At 53.9% G+C, this 17154-nt stretch overlaps 1 protein-coding gene across 4 annotated transcripts in view; it reads left to right on the forward strand.

Moving 5' to 3' along the window:
• The first annotated feature begins 76 nt into the window (after nt 1-76).
• Nucleotides 77-17154, forward strand: part of DNAJC6 (DnaJ heat shock protein family (Hsp40) member C6) — a 46088-nt gene continuing 29010 nt past the window's right edge. The window contains exon 1 of one of the 4 annotated variants that reach the window (XM_083845716.1): nt 77-219. In XM_083845716.1, the coding sequence (XP_083701842.1) occupies nt 198-219 (22 nt within the window). In that variant the 5' untranslated portion in view covers nt 77-197. Of the gene's footprint in view, nt 220-5877; nt 6026-6371; nt 6422-9661; nt 9902-17154 lie in introns of those variants that run through there. The other 3 variants (XM_083845717.1, XM_083845715.1, XM_083845714.1) reach the window with 3 other exon arrangements.

Here is a 17154-nt window from a genome sequence, read left to right on the forward strand (position 1 = left end):
CGGCGCGGGGGGGACACAGACGAGCTACTGGCGGGGCTCGGACGGCGCTGGGGGCTCCGCCTGTCCGTCCGTCCGTCCGTCCCTCTGTCCGCCCGTCCGTCCGTCCGCGCGGCCGCGTGCGCGTGCCCGCGCCGCCGCCGCCGCCCCCGCGAGCGGGCGCTGCCGGCTGCGGCGCGGCCCCGGCGGGCGGCGGGAGCATGGAGGCGGCGGCGGGGCCAGGTGAGGCGGCGCCGGGCAGGGGTCGGGGTCGGGGCCGGGGTCGGTCGGGGCGAGCAGCCGGGGGAAGGGGCCGCTGGGGGGCCCGGGGGGCCGCTGCCCGTTGGCTGCGGGGGGGCCGCTACGAAGCCCGCTGCCCGCTCGGGCCGCCCCAACGCGGCCGCGCAGCCGGGAGCGCGGCTGGCTGCGGACTGCACCGAGAGCGGGCGTGCCGAAATCCCGGGTCCCTGCATCCCGAAATCCCGGGTCCCTGCCTCCCTGCATCCTGAAATCCCGGGTCCCTGCATCACGGCATCCCAAAATCCCGGCTCCCTGCCTCCCTGCCTCCTTGCCTCCCTACATCCCGAAATCCCGGGTCCCCGCATCCCGAAATCCCGTGTCCCTGCATCCCAAAATCCCAGGTCCCCTGCATCCCGAAATCCCGTGTCCCTGCATCCCGAAATCCCAGGTCCCCTGCATCCCGAAATCCCAGCTCCCTGTATCCCGGCATCCCGGGTCCCTGCATCACAGCATCCCAAAATGCCGGCATCCCTGCACCCCAAGTCCCTGCTTCCCTGCATCCCGGGTCCCCGCGTCCCTTCACCCCGGCATCCCGGCATCCCGGCTCCCTGCCTCGCTGCGTCCTGACATCGCGGGTCCCTGCAGCCCTGCCTCCCTGCAGCCCTGCTCCCTGCCTCCCTGCATCCCAGCCCCCCGGTCCCTGCCTCCCTGCATCCCTCCCGGCACCCCGAAATCAGTGGCCGTACGCGGCAGCGCTGTGAATGCCTCTTGGGCATACCGCCTCCCCCGAAGGGAAAGGGAATGGTTTGGGGGCTCGAAAAAATAATAACAGCTTGTATCCGGGCCTCCCTGCGGCAAGGTTAACCGGTGTACGTGTAGCACAGAAATGCTGATACGAAGCGCTGATACGCAGCCTCCTGCAGCACATCTGCTGCGGGGCTGACCTTCAGAGCTGCGCGCTTCGTTACTGCGAGACAAACACGGCGCTGCCTTCCCCGCAACAGCCCTGCTTCAGGCCCGAGAGAAGGGAAAAAAAAAAAAAAAAGAAAAAAAGCAAAATTCGCGGCTGCTGCGGGAGGGGCCAGCAGGGCCGGGGCGAGTGGTGGGCTCGTGGCCTCCGGACCTCCACTCGCCGCTGCGGTGCAGGTGCGCGGCTGTGCTGCCCGGCACTGCTGCTGGATCGCCTGAAATCAGGAGATATTTAATGTTTCTCTGATGTATTTGGGGCTGTCATTACTGCAGCCTTATTTTGCGTGCTGGCAGGGGGAGAGGTAGAGGTGGAGGAGGAGAAGAAGAAGGGGGAGGAGGAGGAGGAGGGTGAGGAATATTTTGGCCAGGACTCCGGGACTGCGAACGACGGACTTTTTCAGTGCCTGCATTTAGCCGAGGGCCTCCATCTTCTGCTGTCCCTTCCCCAGCAGATTTCTCTTAGTCATAGCCTTCCCGGAGAGAAAAAAATAAACACGCATCTGTGCATCGAGCCATTCCGATGGCACAGGCAGCACGAAGGCAACCCGGGCCGCACTATATTTAGACAGCCGTGACACAGCCTGCTTGTTTATGGCCCCAGAAAGACTCGCAGCCCACAGATGCAGTATTTTGGGGCGGCCGTGGCCTTTAAGGAGGAACCACGCTTTGTCCTTGAGCTCCGGGTTTCTCCGCTGGCCCTGGCAGTGCTGGCTGCGGCCTTTAACTGCTGACCCAACTCTTCTGCCCCGGGCCGCACGCTGCGCCCGCCGCCCTGCACCGAGCAGCCCTGGCGGGTGCTCGGCCGGCCAACGGGACGGATTTTTGGTGGGGATTTGCTGAAATCCGGCCCTGTGCGTGCCGGCCCCCGGCGTGCAGATTTGGAGGATAAAACCCCGGGGCTGCAGGGACGCGGCCTGGAAATCCCAGCTGCCAGGGCGCCGCCGTCGCTGCCGCCGCCGCTCAGATGGGATTAGGGGCGCGGGAGGAGCTGCCGTGAGGAGCTCTCAAAGCCGAAACGCTATAAATAGCTCTTTTTATTATTTATAAGCAAATATGAATAATAATTTATGAACCTTTAAGGTAGTTCATGTTACGATAGCGTACGAAGCCCTATTTTGGTAGGCGCTGTAGACAGTACAGAGATTTTATTTTCCTAAATATATTTTTGTCTTCGGTAACCCAAAATACACAGGATGGGAAATGGTATCCACGTAGATCTGAATCCTGGCAGGGAAACAGATTCGTGCTGAGCAAACTCATGAAGGCAGGCTGAGGCGGGGGCCAGGATTGTGCCCGAACCCTCTGCGGTGGGGCTGTTGCCGTGCAGGAGGTGTGGGACGTTTGCTTGGCGGTGCCGATCCCAGCCCAGGGTGTGCCGTGTGTGCTCAGGATGCTCTCCCGGGAAGCCAGGACAGAGCTGGAGCTGCCAGAGGCGAGGTTTTGGGGCGAAGGCAGTGCTGGGTGGCACGGCAGGCGCGGGCCGTGCTGTGGAAACCGAGAAGCCGGCTTCTGGCTCCTGCAGCGCTCCATGCACGGCCCGCGGCCACGGCCACGGCGATGCGCTGCCGAGTCCCCCCACGCCGGTGCAATTCAACCTCCTGCCCCTTGAGACGCATCCAAGCCGCTCTTCCGAAACCGCGGAGCGCGGGCAGCGCCGTGGGGAGAGCGTCGCCTGCCTGGGGGCGGCTGCAGGAGCACGGCCGAGGAAATGGGGAACGGACGCAGACCTGGGCCCACGCCGCACCGCCACCGCGATCGAGGGCTGTAAGTCAGCCGGTGCTGTGAGCGGAGGCCGGCCCCGCGCTGCAATGCTTCATACAGCAGCCAGAATGAGCAACAAGGCTCTGATAATATTGTTCTTCCAACTAGTTGTAGAGCAGCAGCCCACTACCAAAATCTGTAAGAGCGCGGAAACACTTCAACGGGGGAAAAAAGAAGTGCTGGCTTCGTGGAGAACCTCCCGGTGCTGTCAGGCCCACCTGTATCTCCCCACCCTTTGCAGGCAGGACCTCACGTAGATGTTTGTCAGAGAGAAACTCTGAAAGCTGTAGCGAGGATGCTCATCCCCTGCCCCATCCTCCGTCCCGTGCAGGTGTGCCGGCTGGAGCGGCATGCGAGGGGTGGCGGTGCCGCCTGTGGTTCCCCTTCTGCTCTCGGGGCCATGCTCACGGCGTGCAGGGCTCCTCTCCCGTGCCCCGGTCGTGGCCACCCGAGAGCCTCGGCTGATTATTTTCAGACACAGCGAGTGCTGAGGGAATCGCATCATGTCTCTGGAAAATGAGCCAAGGCGGTTTGGGACTCACGGCATTGGTCGTGCCAGGTGAAAGCTGAGCTGCGTGTCGCAGCTTACACATTTGATTGGGGATGTTAGCATTTGCCACAGGAAACCCATTTGCTTCCTTTAGTTTTCAATCTTTAAATCAAACTCCTTAATCTTCCTTTTTTTTTTTTTTATTTTGCCATTTTTTTTTTTCCTAATGAAAGTAAAATCCTGTTGAACTGCCGCTGGGGTCAGACGCAGAAGTTAACCGCGGACGACTCGCTTGCTGTGTGTGGAAGAAGCTGTCTAATCGCCTCCCTCCTTGTTTGTACCACCAGCCTTTCCCGACGCAAATGATGCCCTGAAAGGGGAAATTCAGCATGGCGCTGGGGACGTTTTGCGTGCGTTTATAAGTGCAGAGCTCTGGCTGCTAGCTTTGCGTTGTGTTACACGCAGCAGAAAGGAGCAGCAGCACAACCTGCAGCCGTGCACCGGCTGCACGGAGCGTTCGCCTTGCTGCTCGGTCCCGAGGCTCAGCGCCACGCTGGGATTTTCCCGGGGCACCAGCTGCGGGGCGGGCGCTGGGTGCAGGACTTGCGCTGACGGAGATGCCGCTGTGGCTCAGAACTCGTGCCTCTCCTTCCAGTCGGCATCACGCACAGGAGTATTTTGCAGCCTTGCAGACAGGCTTCAGGAGGCCCGGATTTTTCATGGCATTTAGCCATTTAGTGAATGGGAAGCAATGGGCGGTAGGCAGGCACTGAAATACCCGATTTTTACCCAAATACCTGATTCGGCCTCGATGCGCTGTATGGACGGCCGCACAGCCTCCGATTTCCCAGCAGCTTGCAGGCTGGGGACTTCCTGAGCTGACGGTGACGCTCCCCGATTTAATGTCCCCTTGGGGATTGGCGTCCCTTGCGTTTCCCCAGCTCTGTGAACCGCTGCTGGGGAGCCCCCCGAGTCCTTGAACACTCGGAAACAAGGTCCTAGGCTGGCGTGAGTAAGCCGTGCATCGTCCCCAGCAGCAATTTAACGAGGCTGAGAGGCGAGCTACAAAAACATGCAGAGGCAGCAATACGCTTAATGGCGTGTGATATCACGGAGGGCAGGAACGGACGGGGAGATAATAACAGAGTCACGCTGAAGTCACTGGAAAACAAAATAATGGCAAGCTGTATTGATAAAAAAGGGGGAAGAAGGCAGGGAGGGTAGCGCAAAGGGGGATGGTTTGTATGTGCCAGATTTATTTCATGGCCAAGTTGTCTGCCCCCAAGTCCTGACCCACAGCGGGAATGCTGTGCACTGCGAGAGAGAAGACACAAACCCAGGAGCCCGAGGGGGCCGCTTTCTTTTCAGATTTTACGTTTTTGTCTCCCTGGTAAGGTTTAGCTTTTCTTTCAGAACAACTTTTCTAAGCCACTTCACAAAGGATTGGATCATCTGACTCCCCTCTCTCCACCTCCGTTCCTAAAACTCCCCGCCCGATCTGCCTGGGGCCCAGCGCATCCCACAGGGGTAGGGTGCTGCGCCGCCCTGAGTAGCTGCTGCCTGAGCAGCTCCTTATTTCTCCAGCAAATCCAGGCCCGGACAAACCATTCCCACAGCCACAAGCAGAAAAGGAACCGCATGGCTGTCCTTGACTCCGGTCCAAATATCCCTTATTTATCATCAGCACAAGTCCTGATACTGCTCTGAAACCGTATTTCTGGCTCTGTACCCGGGGCCTGTACCTGTGGTGCTACCACATGCCTGTTCCCCGAGCTGTGCACGGGTGTCAGTGCTCCTGGCCAGCCCGTGGGGCTGCACGAACGATGAGCAAAGCCCCCGGGCGGGAGGGCAGGGAGCGTCACCCTCGCTGCACCGGTCATTTACGCCCCAAAGTCATTCGTGCTGGAACCACATCTCATGCCTCGTGTCTGAAAGTGGCGACAAAAGTTTTGAGTTTGTTGTTGTTGTTGTTGTTTTTACTATTTGAATGCACCAGGCCAAAAGTAAAATGGAAACATTAAGATATTCTCCACCTGTGGCAGCAGCAACCCAAAACGCAGTGGTATTATTTCTTCCAGTCCATCTGGGCTGCCTGCTGATGGGAGCCGAGGCAGACCTGGCCCAGGCGAGATCTTGCTGGCTTTAATCAATTCAATCAGATTTGCTTAACCAGGGTTAAACGAGCAGCCCTTATTTAAAATGCTGGCAGCTGGGGAGAGCTTGGGTGTGCTGGGCTCTCCCTGGGGAGGGTGGTGGGACAGATATTTCTCCTGAGAGTAAAGCTCGTGAGCGCTTGCCGGAGTAAAATACCCATGGGGCAGGTTCAGGAGGACAAAAAGGTTCAGGTCTGACAAAAATGTGGTGATGCTCTTGCTTTTCTGCTGAAAGAGTCAAAATTAGGGTCAAAGCTAACCCGTGTGAGGCATGCTCTTCCCTGCCCTGTGGGGCTGAGCTGGTGTGAGCAGGGCCGTAACCCCACGGCCATGCGTGTGGCTGGGGAAGGGTTATTTTGGGGTTAGGTCCTGGATTTCTGCCACGATGTGGGACTTCCGAGGGTAAATGTGACGCTGGGACAGATGCAGCCATCAGGTCTGTACCAAATCAGTTTTTAGGGCAGGGAAGAGGCTTTTACTGCATCAAATTCCTGAAGGCTAATTAGATTAAGCATCAAAATCTCAAGTTGAAAATACAAGCAGTGTCCTGCTGCCTAATGCACTCAGCAGTGGCTGTGCTGTAGACTTGGGTATGAAACGAGCACAAAAAGGTGGTGGTGGTGGCAGCTGTCTTTTTTGTTTGCTTTTAATGTCAAAAACTGCTTTGATTTACACAGGCGTTAAGCCTCCTGGCCCTGGCAGGCTGACTTCTATGGCACGTAGCTCGAATCCTTGATAAGGTGGCAGGGTGGGTTCCTGGGCTGTTGAAGGGTTCTCCAAAACATAGCTGTGGCTGAATGCCATCAGCCTTCCTGGAGAAGTTGCAGGGAAGGTAAGCAGAATTAAATGAGCTTACAATGTTTTTTTTGTTATTTTTTTCCCCTCCCAGAAAGTTCATTTTATAGTTTATTTGTTACAAGGCCATTGAAGGAAGTTTAAATCTGGGAGCCTGTGAATTAGGGTGGTTTGGTTAGGGTTTGAGCCCTTTGAAGAGAGAGGAGGTAAAAATGTTAATTCTCAGCATGCAGTGATGGCACAGGGTCCCACCGCAGAGGACACAGTGCACGTAAACACAAAGAGAAAGGAAAGAAGAAATTATGGTGCCTTGAGGTGCAGAGAGAGTGATCTGCCCTACAAAGCAGTACCAGGTGCTTTGGGAAGTGGGAGTACAAAATCAAGCAGTGGGGACAAGCTCTGCCTGCTGTTTAGGGTCAGTGATAGTATGGAAACAATAGGTGGTCTCTTGGTCTTTTCTTTTAAGGTAAGATAAAGGGAAAATTTCAAACATGCATTTTCAAGAAACAAGTGTTTCAGTGAATAGAGTGAATTTGTTGTTTGCAATGGAATAACTTTGAAAAAAATGTTTAGTTCATTGGATTTTAAAGGTATTGCCTGGGATAGTAAACTAATTTTCAGGTGATAGCTGTACTTCTTTTGGTACCGCAGTTAGAATGTGTTCATGAAGAATTAAGAGTTTAAGGTTTCACCTTAATTGTGCATCTAGTTGGGAGAGAGGTGAAAAAAAGAAATAATGCCTCCATACATTTGGTGCTTGATTACAGCTACCATAAAAGACTTCTGCCCAGGAGAGGCTGCAGCCCAGACGGAGGAGCAGACAGTGTTAGAGCCTGGGCAAATCAATTGACATTTGCAAGGTCAGCAGTGGGGAGGGAGTTTGTATCTCCCGAGTCTCGAGCAAGATGCAGTCCTCTTCATCGCGTCGTTAACATCTCCCGCAGTCCTAATGGCACCTGCCAGCCTTACCGTTCATACATTATAAAAACGTCTATATTATTTTGTAGCATCATTAGCCATGGCTCAATAAGCCTTCGAGGATGCTAATGAATTTTTCTAAGTAGCTGTTTCCCTGGATCTCTTTTTTTTGCTCTCATTTTTGAAAGCCATCTGCAATTTTCTTTTTTGTATAGCATTCTTCATGCTGCAGACCTCCAAACAGGAGAAATTGTACGACCATTGACAGACTGGCCCAATTTAAGGTGTGAATTGGGTGAGGAAGGCATATTACTTTATATGTGCTCTTTGGTTAAGCTTCCCGTGGGGCTGGAAAATGAGTGAATATGTGAAAAATCAAATCCCACATAACGTAGTCCCCTAATTCCACCAAGTGCTCTCTTTCCTTTGTAGAACTGGTAATTGCCCCGTGGTGCCCCGGGGAGGCTGTGCTGTCCCTGCTCTGTGCCTGTGCTGATGCTCTGCAGAGCCCAGGCCTGGAGTGTCAGGGTGCTGTGGGATTCCCCTTGGGGAATCCTTGGGAGGAAGACAGCTATAGATCCCCCAAATGCTGGGACAAATCTGGAAAGAGAGGAATTAATGGATTCAACAAAGAAAATCAAGCTTTCTTTTCTGAATGGGACTGCAGTCTGCCCACTGCAGATGCAACGGCAACATCGGCGTTGGGTAGGAAACGCCGAACCCTTTTCCCGTAAGAACACTTTTGGAAGGACTTTCCTTTCACTGCCTAATGCAGATAGTCCTTTGCAACATCCCCTTGCTGCTCACCTGTGAGAGATGACTCATGGATTCAGGGCACGCTCTCGTCTAAGCTGAGCTCAAGGTGCTGGATGAAGGCCACAGATCAGGCTAGCGAGCACGGGTGACAGTTCAGCATGGGGGTTAGGCTGTGTAGGGCATGTGCTGTGCCAGGTTCCCCAGCTCGTTCCCTCCAGCGTGAGCGTGTCCGAGTGCTTGTGGTGACATTACATGGCCTCGATGTGTGCTCTTCACCCAAGAACCTGGCTTTGCCTCTTCGCCGGTGGGCTGTTACCTCAGCGAGCAAGATAAAGGAGAATCCATCTTGAATCCCTCTCCTCCCCTGAATTTCCCATTTTAATACTAGAATGCAGAAGGAATTGCCGTATCCCTGGTTGACTAGGACAGACTCACAGATATCCCTCAAAAAGTGCCTGCACATTTATTTTGTCTTTGCTAGGTTGCTGCAACTGGGCAATGTGAGGGAGAGGGGCACGTTCCTACTGGTGAGCACCGCAGTCTGTGTATCGCTCTGTACAGAGCAATGTATTAACAGCCCACTAACGAATGGGTAGCAAATTCCCATTTCGAACCTTGAGTTCAAGCTGTTACCGTGAACCACTGATGTCAGGTTAATTCATTTTAGTTTGTTGCTTGTAAATCTGCTTGGATTTTTCTGAGAAAATTCTGGGTCACAGATGTACCCGGTCTGCAGCGTAATGTGAAATTGTGGGAGTTACGTAAACAGGCACGCCTGACGAGGTACGGCCCTACCAGCTGCCCCCTGCCCTGCAGTGCCAAAGAGGGAAGTTTAAGCTAAATGGTGGAAATATTTCAGGTTACGGCCATTGCTTACAGAAGTGCTTGGTGGTGGTACTGCTTCAGAAGCAACCGGCTCTGTTTTTCGAAGCAGAGTACTTTGTGTCCTTCCCGTAAGAGACCAAAGGCGTGTCTGTCATGTCTGGATGCTACAGATTTTTTTTTTGTCTTAATTTTTCCTTTAATTAAAGAGAAATGAATGTATTAGAATGAGTCCAGAGGAGGCTGCGAGGACGATCAAGGGGCTGGGTCACCTCTCCTGTGAAGACAGGCTGAGGGAGCCTGGAAAAGAGAAGGCTCAGGGGAGGCCTGATGGGGACCTTCAGCGCCTAAAGGGGACCGCAGGAGCGATGGGGAGGGGGTGTGTAGGGACAGGGCTGGGGGTAACGGCTTTAAGCTGAAGGAGGGCAGATTGCGAGGAGACACAAGGCAGAAATCCTTCACTTCGAGGGCGGTGGCCGAGTGGGATCTGAGCAGCCTGAGCTGGTGGCGGGGGGCTGGAACCGGCAGGTTCGTGAGCCCCCTTCCCCTCAGAGCCCTCTGAGACCCGCTCAGCACTGCCGGCAGCGGCCGCTTCCCTTGGGGCCTCCCTCACCCCCCCCCCCGCTCCACACGGAGCGGGGCCGGAGGAGCTCCCGGCGGAGCCCCGGCCCCGTCACGGCCCCGGGGGGCGGAGGTGGGCGCCGCTCGACTCCTTCCGGGCCCGCGGGGGCGGGCGGGGGGCAGCGGCCGCCCCGTCCCGGGCCCGCCCCGTCCCTCCCTCCGCCGCCTCCCTCCTCCCCGGGGCCGCTTCTCTTCCGCCCAGCCCGCGGCGGCTCCCGGCTCGGCTCGTCCATGAGCCTGCTCGGGGGGTACCGCAGGAAGCCGGGCGGGGAGGGCTATGAGGCCCTGCAGCTGGTGGAGGGCGGCGGCGGCGGGGCCGGCGAGCCGGGGGCGGGCGGCCGGAGCCCCTCGCGGCAGCCGCAGCAGCAGCGCGGAGCCGATGGCACCATGGACAGCTCCGGTAGGGCCTGGGGACGACGATAGCCCGGCGGGGACAATGGCACCGTGAGGGGGGGGGGTGGGAACAATGGCCCCGCGGGGACAATGGCAGCGCGGACAATGGCAGCGCTTTGTCCCGGCCAGCCGCAGCCCCCCCCCCCTCCCGCGGCCGCGGGGTGGGTGAGGGTGCCCTAAAAGCACCCGTGGGTGCGTGGCTTTGCCCTGCTGAGGGCTGGTTTGTGGTTGTGTGTGTGTGTGTGTGTGGGGGTGAACGTGGGGTGTGCGGCCGCCTCGTCCCCCGGGCGGAGCGGGAGGCTTGCTGTGGTCACCGCTGCTCAGGTCCCTCCTCTAAAAAGGCAGCCGTAGAGGTCGAGGGGGGGTGGTTCTGGTGGAGGACGCGTTGCGTGCACCGCTTGTTTATTTTTTTTAAGCAGGGAGCGTTGGTCCAGATGGTGTGTACGGCTGGAGGTGGGACGGAGCCCGTCGCCGCTAAACCGCGGCTTCGCGTTTGCCTGGGCCGCCGGTAATGGAGAGCCCGCGTCTGAGGGCTCCTGGGGCTCTGGCTGGGCAGGGTGCCCGTCTCACCCAACACCCGTAACCGTCACAAACTTCCAGAGATCGAACTCAGACAGGCAAATGCCCCCATTTACTTGTGGGGGACCAAATTTTGTCTGTGTCCGTCCGTTGCAGCGGCACCATATTGCAGAGATACCCGCGCCGTTCCGTGAAAGGAAGGCGTGGGCCCGAGGCACTCAGCAAGAACTCAATTCCTTAATTCATCACCGTTGTTTTAACGCGGTGTCCTCCTCTGGGGGAGCAGGGGGCTAATGACCCACGTCTGGACCTGGGCGGGGAGAGTCTTACCTTGCATCTTTTCCACGTTTTCTCTGCTGTAATGGGAGTAATGTTTCCCTCTTTCCCCTTGCCATTTAAATGTGCTTTCTGGAGTTCTTCTCGGGGCTAGCTTTGTTTTTTTTTTAACTTTTTTACTCCTGGACTTCAGAAATGCAATTTAATTTGCTGCTATGATATCTTTGCTACAGTTGCTTGTAATAATAGTATGCGTCAGTAGTTTCTTACTCACAGTAGGCTGCTGTGTTACAGTTATTTGGATTCTTACATTGGCATCCACTGAGTTGGTTAGATATTATGGTCAGTTTAATGGCTGTCATTAAAGCAATCGTTTGAATGAGTTTCCTAGAACTTGAAGAACCAAAGGCGTTAGTGCTGGGGAAGGCGGCGTTCACATCTAGCCAGGTGTGGGAGCATGCTGGAGCTCGTGTCAAGCCGTGGCTTTTGTCTCGCGTCAGCTTGCTGTATTATTTGAGCGTTGCTGTTGCAGTCGTTCTGTTCTGTTTCTTCAAGCCGTTCCGCTCCCTGCCGAGCCAAAAAGAGGTGTTTGCGGATAGCTAGACAATTCCTGTGTTTACAGGTTCTGTGCAACACCCAGCCATGCCAGCAATTCAGCGGCAAACTGCAAAGACATCCCAGAGTGGTAGTTGTACGAACACCCTCTGTTTGTTTCTAGGATGCTCTCCCCTTAAATGCGTGGACTTGAGTAAGGACTGTCTCTGGGGCTCAGAAGGCGACGGCGCGGGGGTCTGCGTTAGCCCAAGCTCCCCTCCTCCTGGGCACTTGGTACTCACTGGAAGCTCCTTACAGTCCCCTGCCTAAAGCTTACAGGCACTAGAACCAGCCACACGCTTGGCAGCAGCAAACCTCAGGCCTTATTGTGGCCCTTGAATTGGGATTATAGAGTTTTTTTTAATACTGTATCTGTTTCATAAGCCTTTTTGGGGGAAAGGGGAGATGGGGGCTCTAAATCTTCGCATGAAGTTCAAAAGGGCTGTATCTAGTGCGATGCTCTGCTTTAAATGTGGGGTCATACTTGTATCTGCCTTGTTCATTTATTGTCTGCTGATAAATGACCAATTTTTATCAGTTCATAGCAAAGACATTTTTCTTTGCCAAGTACGAAATTATAAAAGGTGTGCTTTTGACTTCTGGTGATTCTGTAATTGAAGCTGCTCGTGAATTGTGGAGCAATTTATCTTTAATGCTGTGTGGAGATGGATAGTTCTGGTGGGGGAAATTAGGTAGTAGTATAAGAGAGGGACAGGAAAGGAAGGTGGCTGGGGTTTTGGCTTACTAGTAGCAAGGAAAAAATACCAACATTTTTATTTTTAATAAGTAGATAATATGAATATTAAATACTTGAGCCTCCTTCAGTGGTGGTGACAAAGTCTAAATTCGCACGATGGGGTGCAGCAGAGTGTGTGCTGGCTGGGGGAAGAGACCTGAGTCCCGGGGATGGAGGGGGACGAGGTGGCTCGGTGACCTGTGACAGTGCAAGGGAGCTGCTGCTGCCTCGTGGTGGGGTGCGGGAGCCTCTGCCCTGCACAGGGATGAGGCCGATCCCAAAGGTGGAATCCTTGAGGGGTCCTGGCCAAAGCAGAGCTCGTTCTGTACATCCCCCGTACCTGAACTCCCTTGTTTCTTTTTTTTTTTCTTCTGGTTTTAAATGATGGTTTCATGTGTGGCAGAACAGCTGCAGCCTGCGTTATCAAAATGGCTGTTTGCAGCTGAGGAGTGAAATGGTCCTGAGGTCCCAGCCTGCATACCCAGCACCGTGGGATGTTTAACGCAGCAGGCTGCGAGGGCAGGGGCTGGGCTCTGTCTGGCCGAGTCACTGCTGTGCTTGGGGCTGTTACAGAGCACCCCGGTGAAGCTGCAGAGCTGGAGAATCAAAGCTTCCTCCCTCCCTCTTCTTCTCATTGCTCATCTGCACTAGGGCAGCGCACTCCAGACACAGAAAAATGGCCTTTACTGTCTGGAAGGTGTGTGTATAGATTAATATTAGGTGGTTATGGGAGTTAGACCGGTGAGGATTTGTGCTGAAGGCAAAGTGCTGACAATTGCGGGGCAAAGTGCTGGTGGATGTAACTAGCTACACCTGCTACTGCTGCAATTACGTGAGCTAACGTGAGCTGAGAGCGGGGCCCTGTTGGTTTTCATGATTAACTTTTTTTTTTTTTTTACTAGTTCATAGAAATCAATCTTAAAGTATCATCTCTTACCAGGGGCTTGCTATCTCATAAACGGCTTCTTGCAATGCAAGCCATCAGCGGTTACAGCTGTGCTGTTGACTTCCAACCACTTAGGATTATTGGCTTAGTGTTTGGGGGGCTGGTGTGGGGCTGCACGGAGCTGCTTGCCCCCTGCTGCTTGCGACCGGGGGCTGTGAGCACTGCAGGGCTCTGGCCGCTGTTTGCAGCGTCTGAGCTTGGGAAAATCAGACTGCGAAAGTCTCTGGGGCTGGTAAACACTTGGTCCAGATCGTTAAAAATTCATCTGCTCCCGTAGCCTGTGCCATGCAAGGAAGCACTAACACGAGCGGTTTAACTGGAGAGGTGACCGTTTGGGCTGCTGGAGGCCTGCCCTAGGGTACCTGAGCTCATGCTCACAGGCAGTGCAAGTGGGAACTCCTTACACTGGAGTCCCTCACTGTCAGGGTTGGGTTTAGCTCAAAGGAATCAAGAGCAGAAACTTTATTTGAGGTAGGGCAGCTGTATCAGCTAGGGCTGGTATCTGAAGCTCCCTCCGTGTGTTATCACCGTGTCTTTGCTTGCTTTAAGCTCTGCTAGGCTCAAACCATTCAGAATGAAATGCTGGCCTGTGTGTGGTCTGAGATTTAAATTGCAGTGTAGCTCCCTCGTATAGGATTATGTTTAAGTTCTGCGACACCTGGGGTGGGCACTGAAGCTCTGTGCAACTGCAGCGTGTGCCCTGAGTGCTCAACTCTTGATGTAACACTTTTAACAACCCCTACAGAATAGGCTAGTTGCCACATAAAAGCACAATCGTAGTGCCTAAGTCCATCTTGGTCTCCAATGGGACCGATGTGTTTCTCCTCGCTGCTCATTCATCCAGAAAGCTGCTGGGTTTGAGGCTGGAGGGGAAGGGAGATGGAGGGAGACTCGAGCTGGATCTGGCAGGACACAAAACATCGCAAGTCCCAAAACCGAATTCCAGGAAGAGCGTTAATGTAGTTCTCCTTTTGTCTTCTTAACCTAAGTTTCTGGACGTGCTCAGAAGATGAGAAGCAGGCGGTGAAGAAGCAATTTATTTTGGCTTTTGCTGTGGCATTCAATAATGCTTTCTTAGCAGCTTGCTGTGTACTGAAAGAGGAGGAGGAGGTTCTAGGAAATGCAGAGAGATAAAAGTAACAGCAAGGATACGTGTTACAAAAGGAGCAAACTCTCTTTCTGTGCTCTTCTGGGATGTTTATAAACTGCCTAATCTACAAAATGGCTTTTAAACACTTGGAGGCTAGCCTGGCTTGTGCTACATACTTCCTCAGGCAGCATAACTGCAAAATAAAACGTTTTAAATAAATTGCGAGTGTTCGAGTCGAGATTTCTTTAGCTGTTTTACTCTTGCAAACCTAATCTCTTGTATGCTGGTGATTACTTTTCACTGAGTCAGGAGAGAGACGTCTCCATGTCACTGGCACGGAGACAAAGGCTGGCGCTGACAATGTTGTCTTCTTTTCTAGCTGCATTTTCAAACAGGGAGGCTCAGTTTAATAACTCCTTTGTTTGTGTGGTGTGTTTTGGACACTTGAATGGTTTGGTGTTGGCAATAGCTTTTTTTTCCCCCTTTTTTTTTTAGTTGGTAGGGAGGTGAGGCAGAGAGAATGTCAATCACCTTTAAAGACCAATTTCACGGTCTGTGCCAAAATGACAGCGTTCCAGCCTCAAATGCTTTTTGTTCACTGTAATATCACTTTGATAACTAAGGAAAAATACGTAACAAGTTAAACAAACTTGGCACAGTACTGAGGGGGGATATTTTTCCTCTCTCAACACTTCTAAACAATAAAACAACAAAAAAAACCCTCTCATTGTTGAAATCTTACATATTGCTTAGTTAATGGTGCGAGTGGCATCCTTAACAATTTCTCAAGCAAGGGCAGGGATGTCTTAATTCTTAAAATTTCCATGAAGTTTACATTTATGCAGTCTCAAATGAACCTTCAAATAATAAGCCTTGGGCTCCTGCAACGTTAGCTTTAGAACTTTATCTCAGGAGGACACAGAAGGAAGCTCCTGAGCCTCCCTGCCCTGTGCTGCCCGGGGCTCCGAGCGCTTCCTGGCCAGTGGCCCCGTCCCAGCCCACCCACAGAAAACCGAGCACAGAAAGGGACGTGAGTTCTCGTGGGAGGAGGAGGAATGCAGCTTTTCATCCCAGCCCCGGGACGGAGGCACCACTGGGCATGTCACCCAACATCTGCAGAAATGCACAGGTACGTATTTATGCGCATATCTGTGCATTTCACACACTTAAGGTGTGAGCCCAGGCCTGGTCCTGTTGGAAACGTCTCCTTTAGGAGCTTCACAGTTCGTAGACTCACAGGCTGGTTTGGGTCGGAAGGGACCTTAAAGCCCACCCAGCCCCAACCTCTGCCATGGGCAGGGCCCCCTCCCAGCAGCCCAGGCTGCCCAAAGCCCATCCAGCCTGGCCTTGGGCACTGCCAGGGGTGGGGCAGCCTCGGTGTCTCATCACCTTCATAGTAAATAATCTCTTTCTCATATCTAAACTAAATCTATCCTCTTAATTTAAAGCAGTTAACTGTCTTTCCTCCCAAGGTCTGTGCCGTGTGAGCCCCTTGTAAACTTACAGTAAGGGAGGACTGCTCGTAGCTTTCTGGGGTGAGAAAGGCAGAACAACACAAGGTGGCCTTTCTGACAGAAAAAGACTTCTTGACAAAGCTGCCAAGAAGTTCTTGAGCAGGCAGTAACACAACTCCGAGCCGTGAGGCGGTTTCTCGATGATATGCCAGCTATGTCAGGTTTAAGGTCTGGGTGTGTGCGGTGCCAGATAACCGCAGGAAAGCTGTGGTAAATAAAGAAGCAAAACAAAAAAAAACACAAAACGACAACAAAACCCAACTATGCCCTCGCTTGAATAAATTATTTAAGATGTCTTAGTGCTCGGGATGTCTGCGCCACAAGATGGGTCTGTGCTGAACCCGCTGTGCGCTGAAGTGGTCGGTCCCTGTGGTGGAAGGAGCAGTACTGACTGAGGAGCAGTGGCTTTGGTGGCCCCACGCCCTTCCCGGCCCCACCGAAGGCTCCAAATTCTCGCTCTGTGCTTATGTCCTGTAGCCCATCTTCTCCCAGCTTCACCCAGTACTGCTTGTCTTGCAGTTTGCGTTGCTGCCTCTGCACCTTATGCAGACCACCTGGTTCATACGTGAAGGCCTGGCCTTGAGCAACGTGGCCTAGTGGGAGGTGTCCCTGCCCGTGGCAGGGGGTTGGAACTGGATGATCTTTAAGGTCCCTTCCAACCCAAGCCATTCTGTGACTCTGTATTTGTTTGTCCCCCGTGTTTCTGAGCTGGCTGTGTTCTCAGGGAGCTCACGCGGGCCTAGTTCCTCCCAGCGCAGCCAGCCCCTGCTTGGTTCCCCCAACACGCCTTGGGTGAATCCAGCTTTTTCTTCCTACTCCAGAACTGCTGGTTTTGTCTTGAACAGTCTTGTTGTTAATACGTTTGCTGCAAAATATCCCAAAGGTGCGGTTGTTAGGGTGAGGGATGACTGCTTTATCATCTCCTGATCTTGGCTCTGATGAGGCCTCGTCCTGTGCTGGGCTCGTGGCACATCTCCCTCTGTGGCGTTGGTCCGGTCAGGGTCTGGTCGTGATTATAACCCTCCCCTAAACCTCCCGTTGGCCATGCAGAAGGCAATCCCGTGTGCCATAGCCTCTTTTCTTGGGGGGGTTACACTTGCTAAAACAACCTCCTGCTGTATGCCTCCAGTCTGTATTTTAAACCCCAGGGAAGAGCGACGGCCGTGTGTGGGTTTTGGCTGGACTAGCGACGACGTGACCAAACGGCACGGCTGTTCGGTGCTGCCATGCTGCAGCTCTGCTCCACACGGGTGTTGCTGTGTGCTTTTGCAGAATAACCTTTTAGTTTCAGCTATCTGTGCTCGGTCTGGTGGGGAAGCTAGCGCAAGCAGGAATCTGGGGCAGCGCGGGAGGAGGGGACAGATGAGACTGGTAGCAAAAAAATTAGCAAAAGCATCAGTCTTCAGGGCCTCTGTGAGTCTGAGGAACTTGCCCATTAATTTCGGAAGTAGCAGTGCTCTCCTTTCCATTGCTGCTTTGGGCGCCTCTGTTGCTGCTGATTTCTCCCCAGCCTTTTCTAGTCCCTTTGCAACCCACGCAGTTCCTTTGAAAAAGTCGATGTAATCCTGACACGTGGGCTCTCTCT

The sequence above is a fragment of the Anser anser genome (genome assembly GCF_964211835.1).
Source record: "Anser anser genome assembly, chromosome: 8".
Taxonomy (NCBI): Eukaryota; Metazoa; Chordata; class Aves; order Anseriformes; family Anatidae; genus Anser; species Anser anser.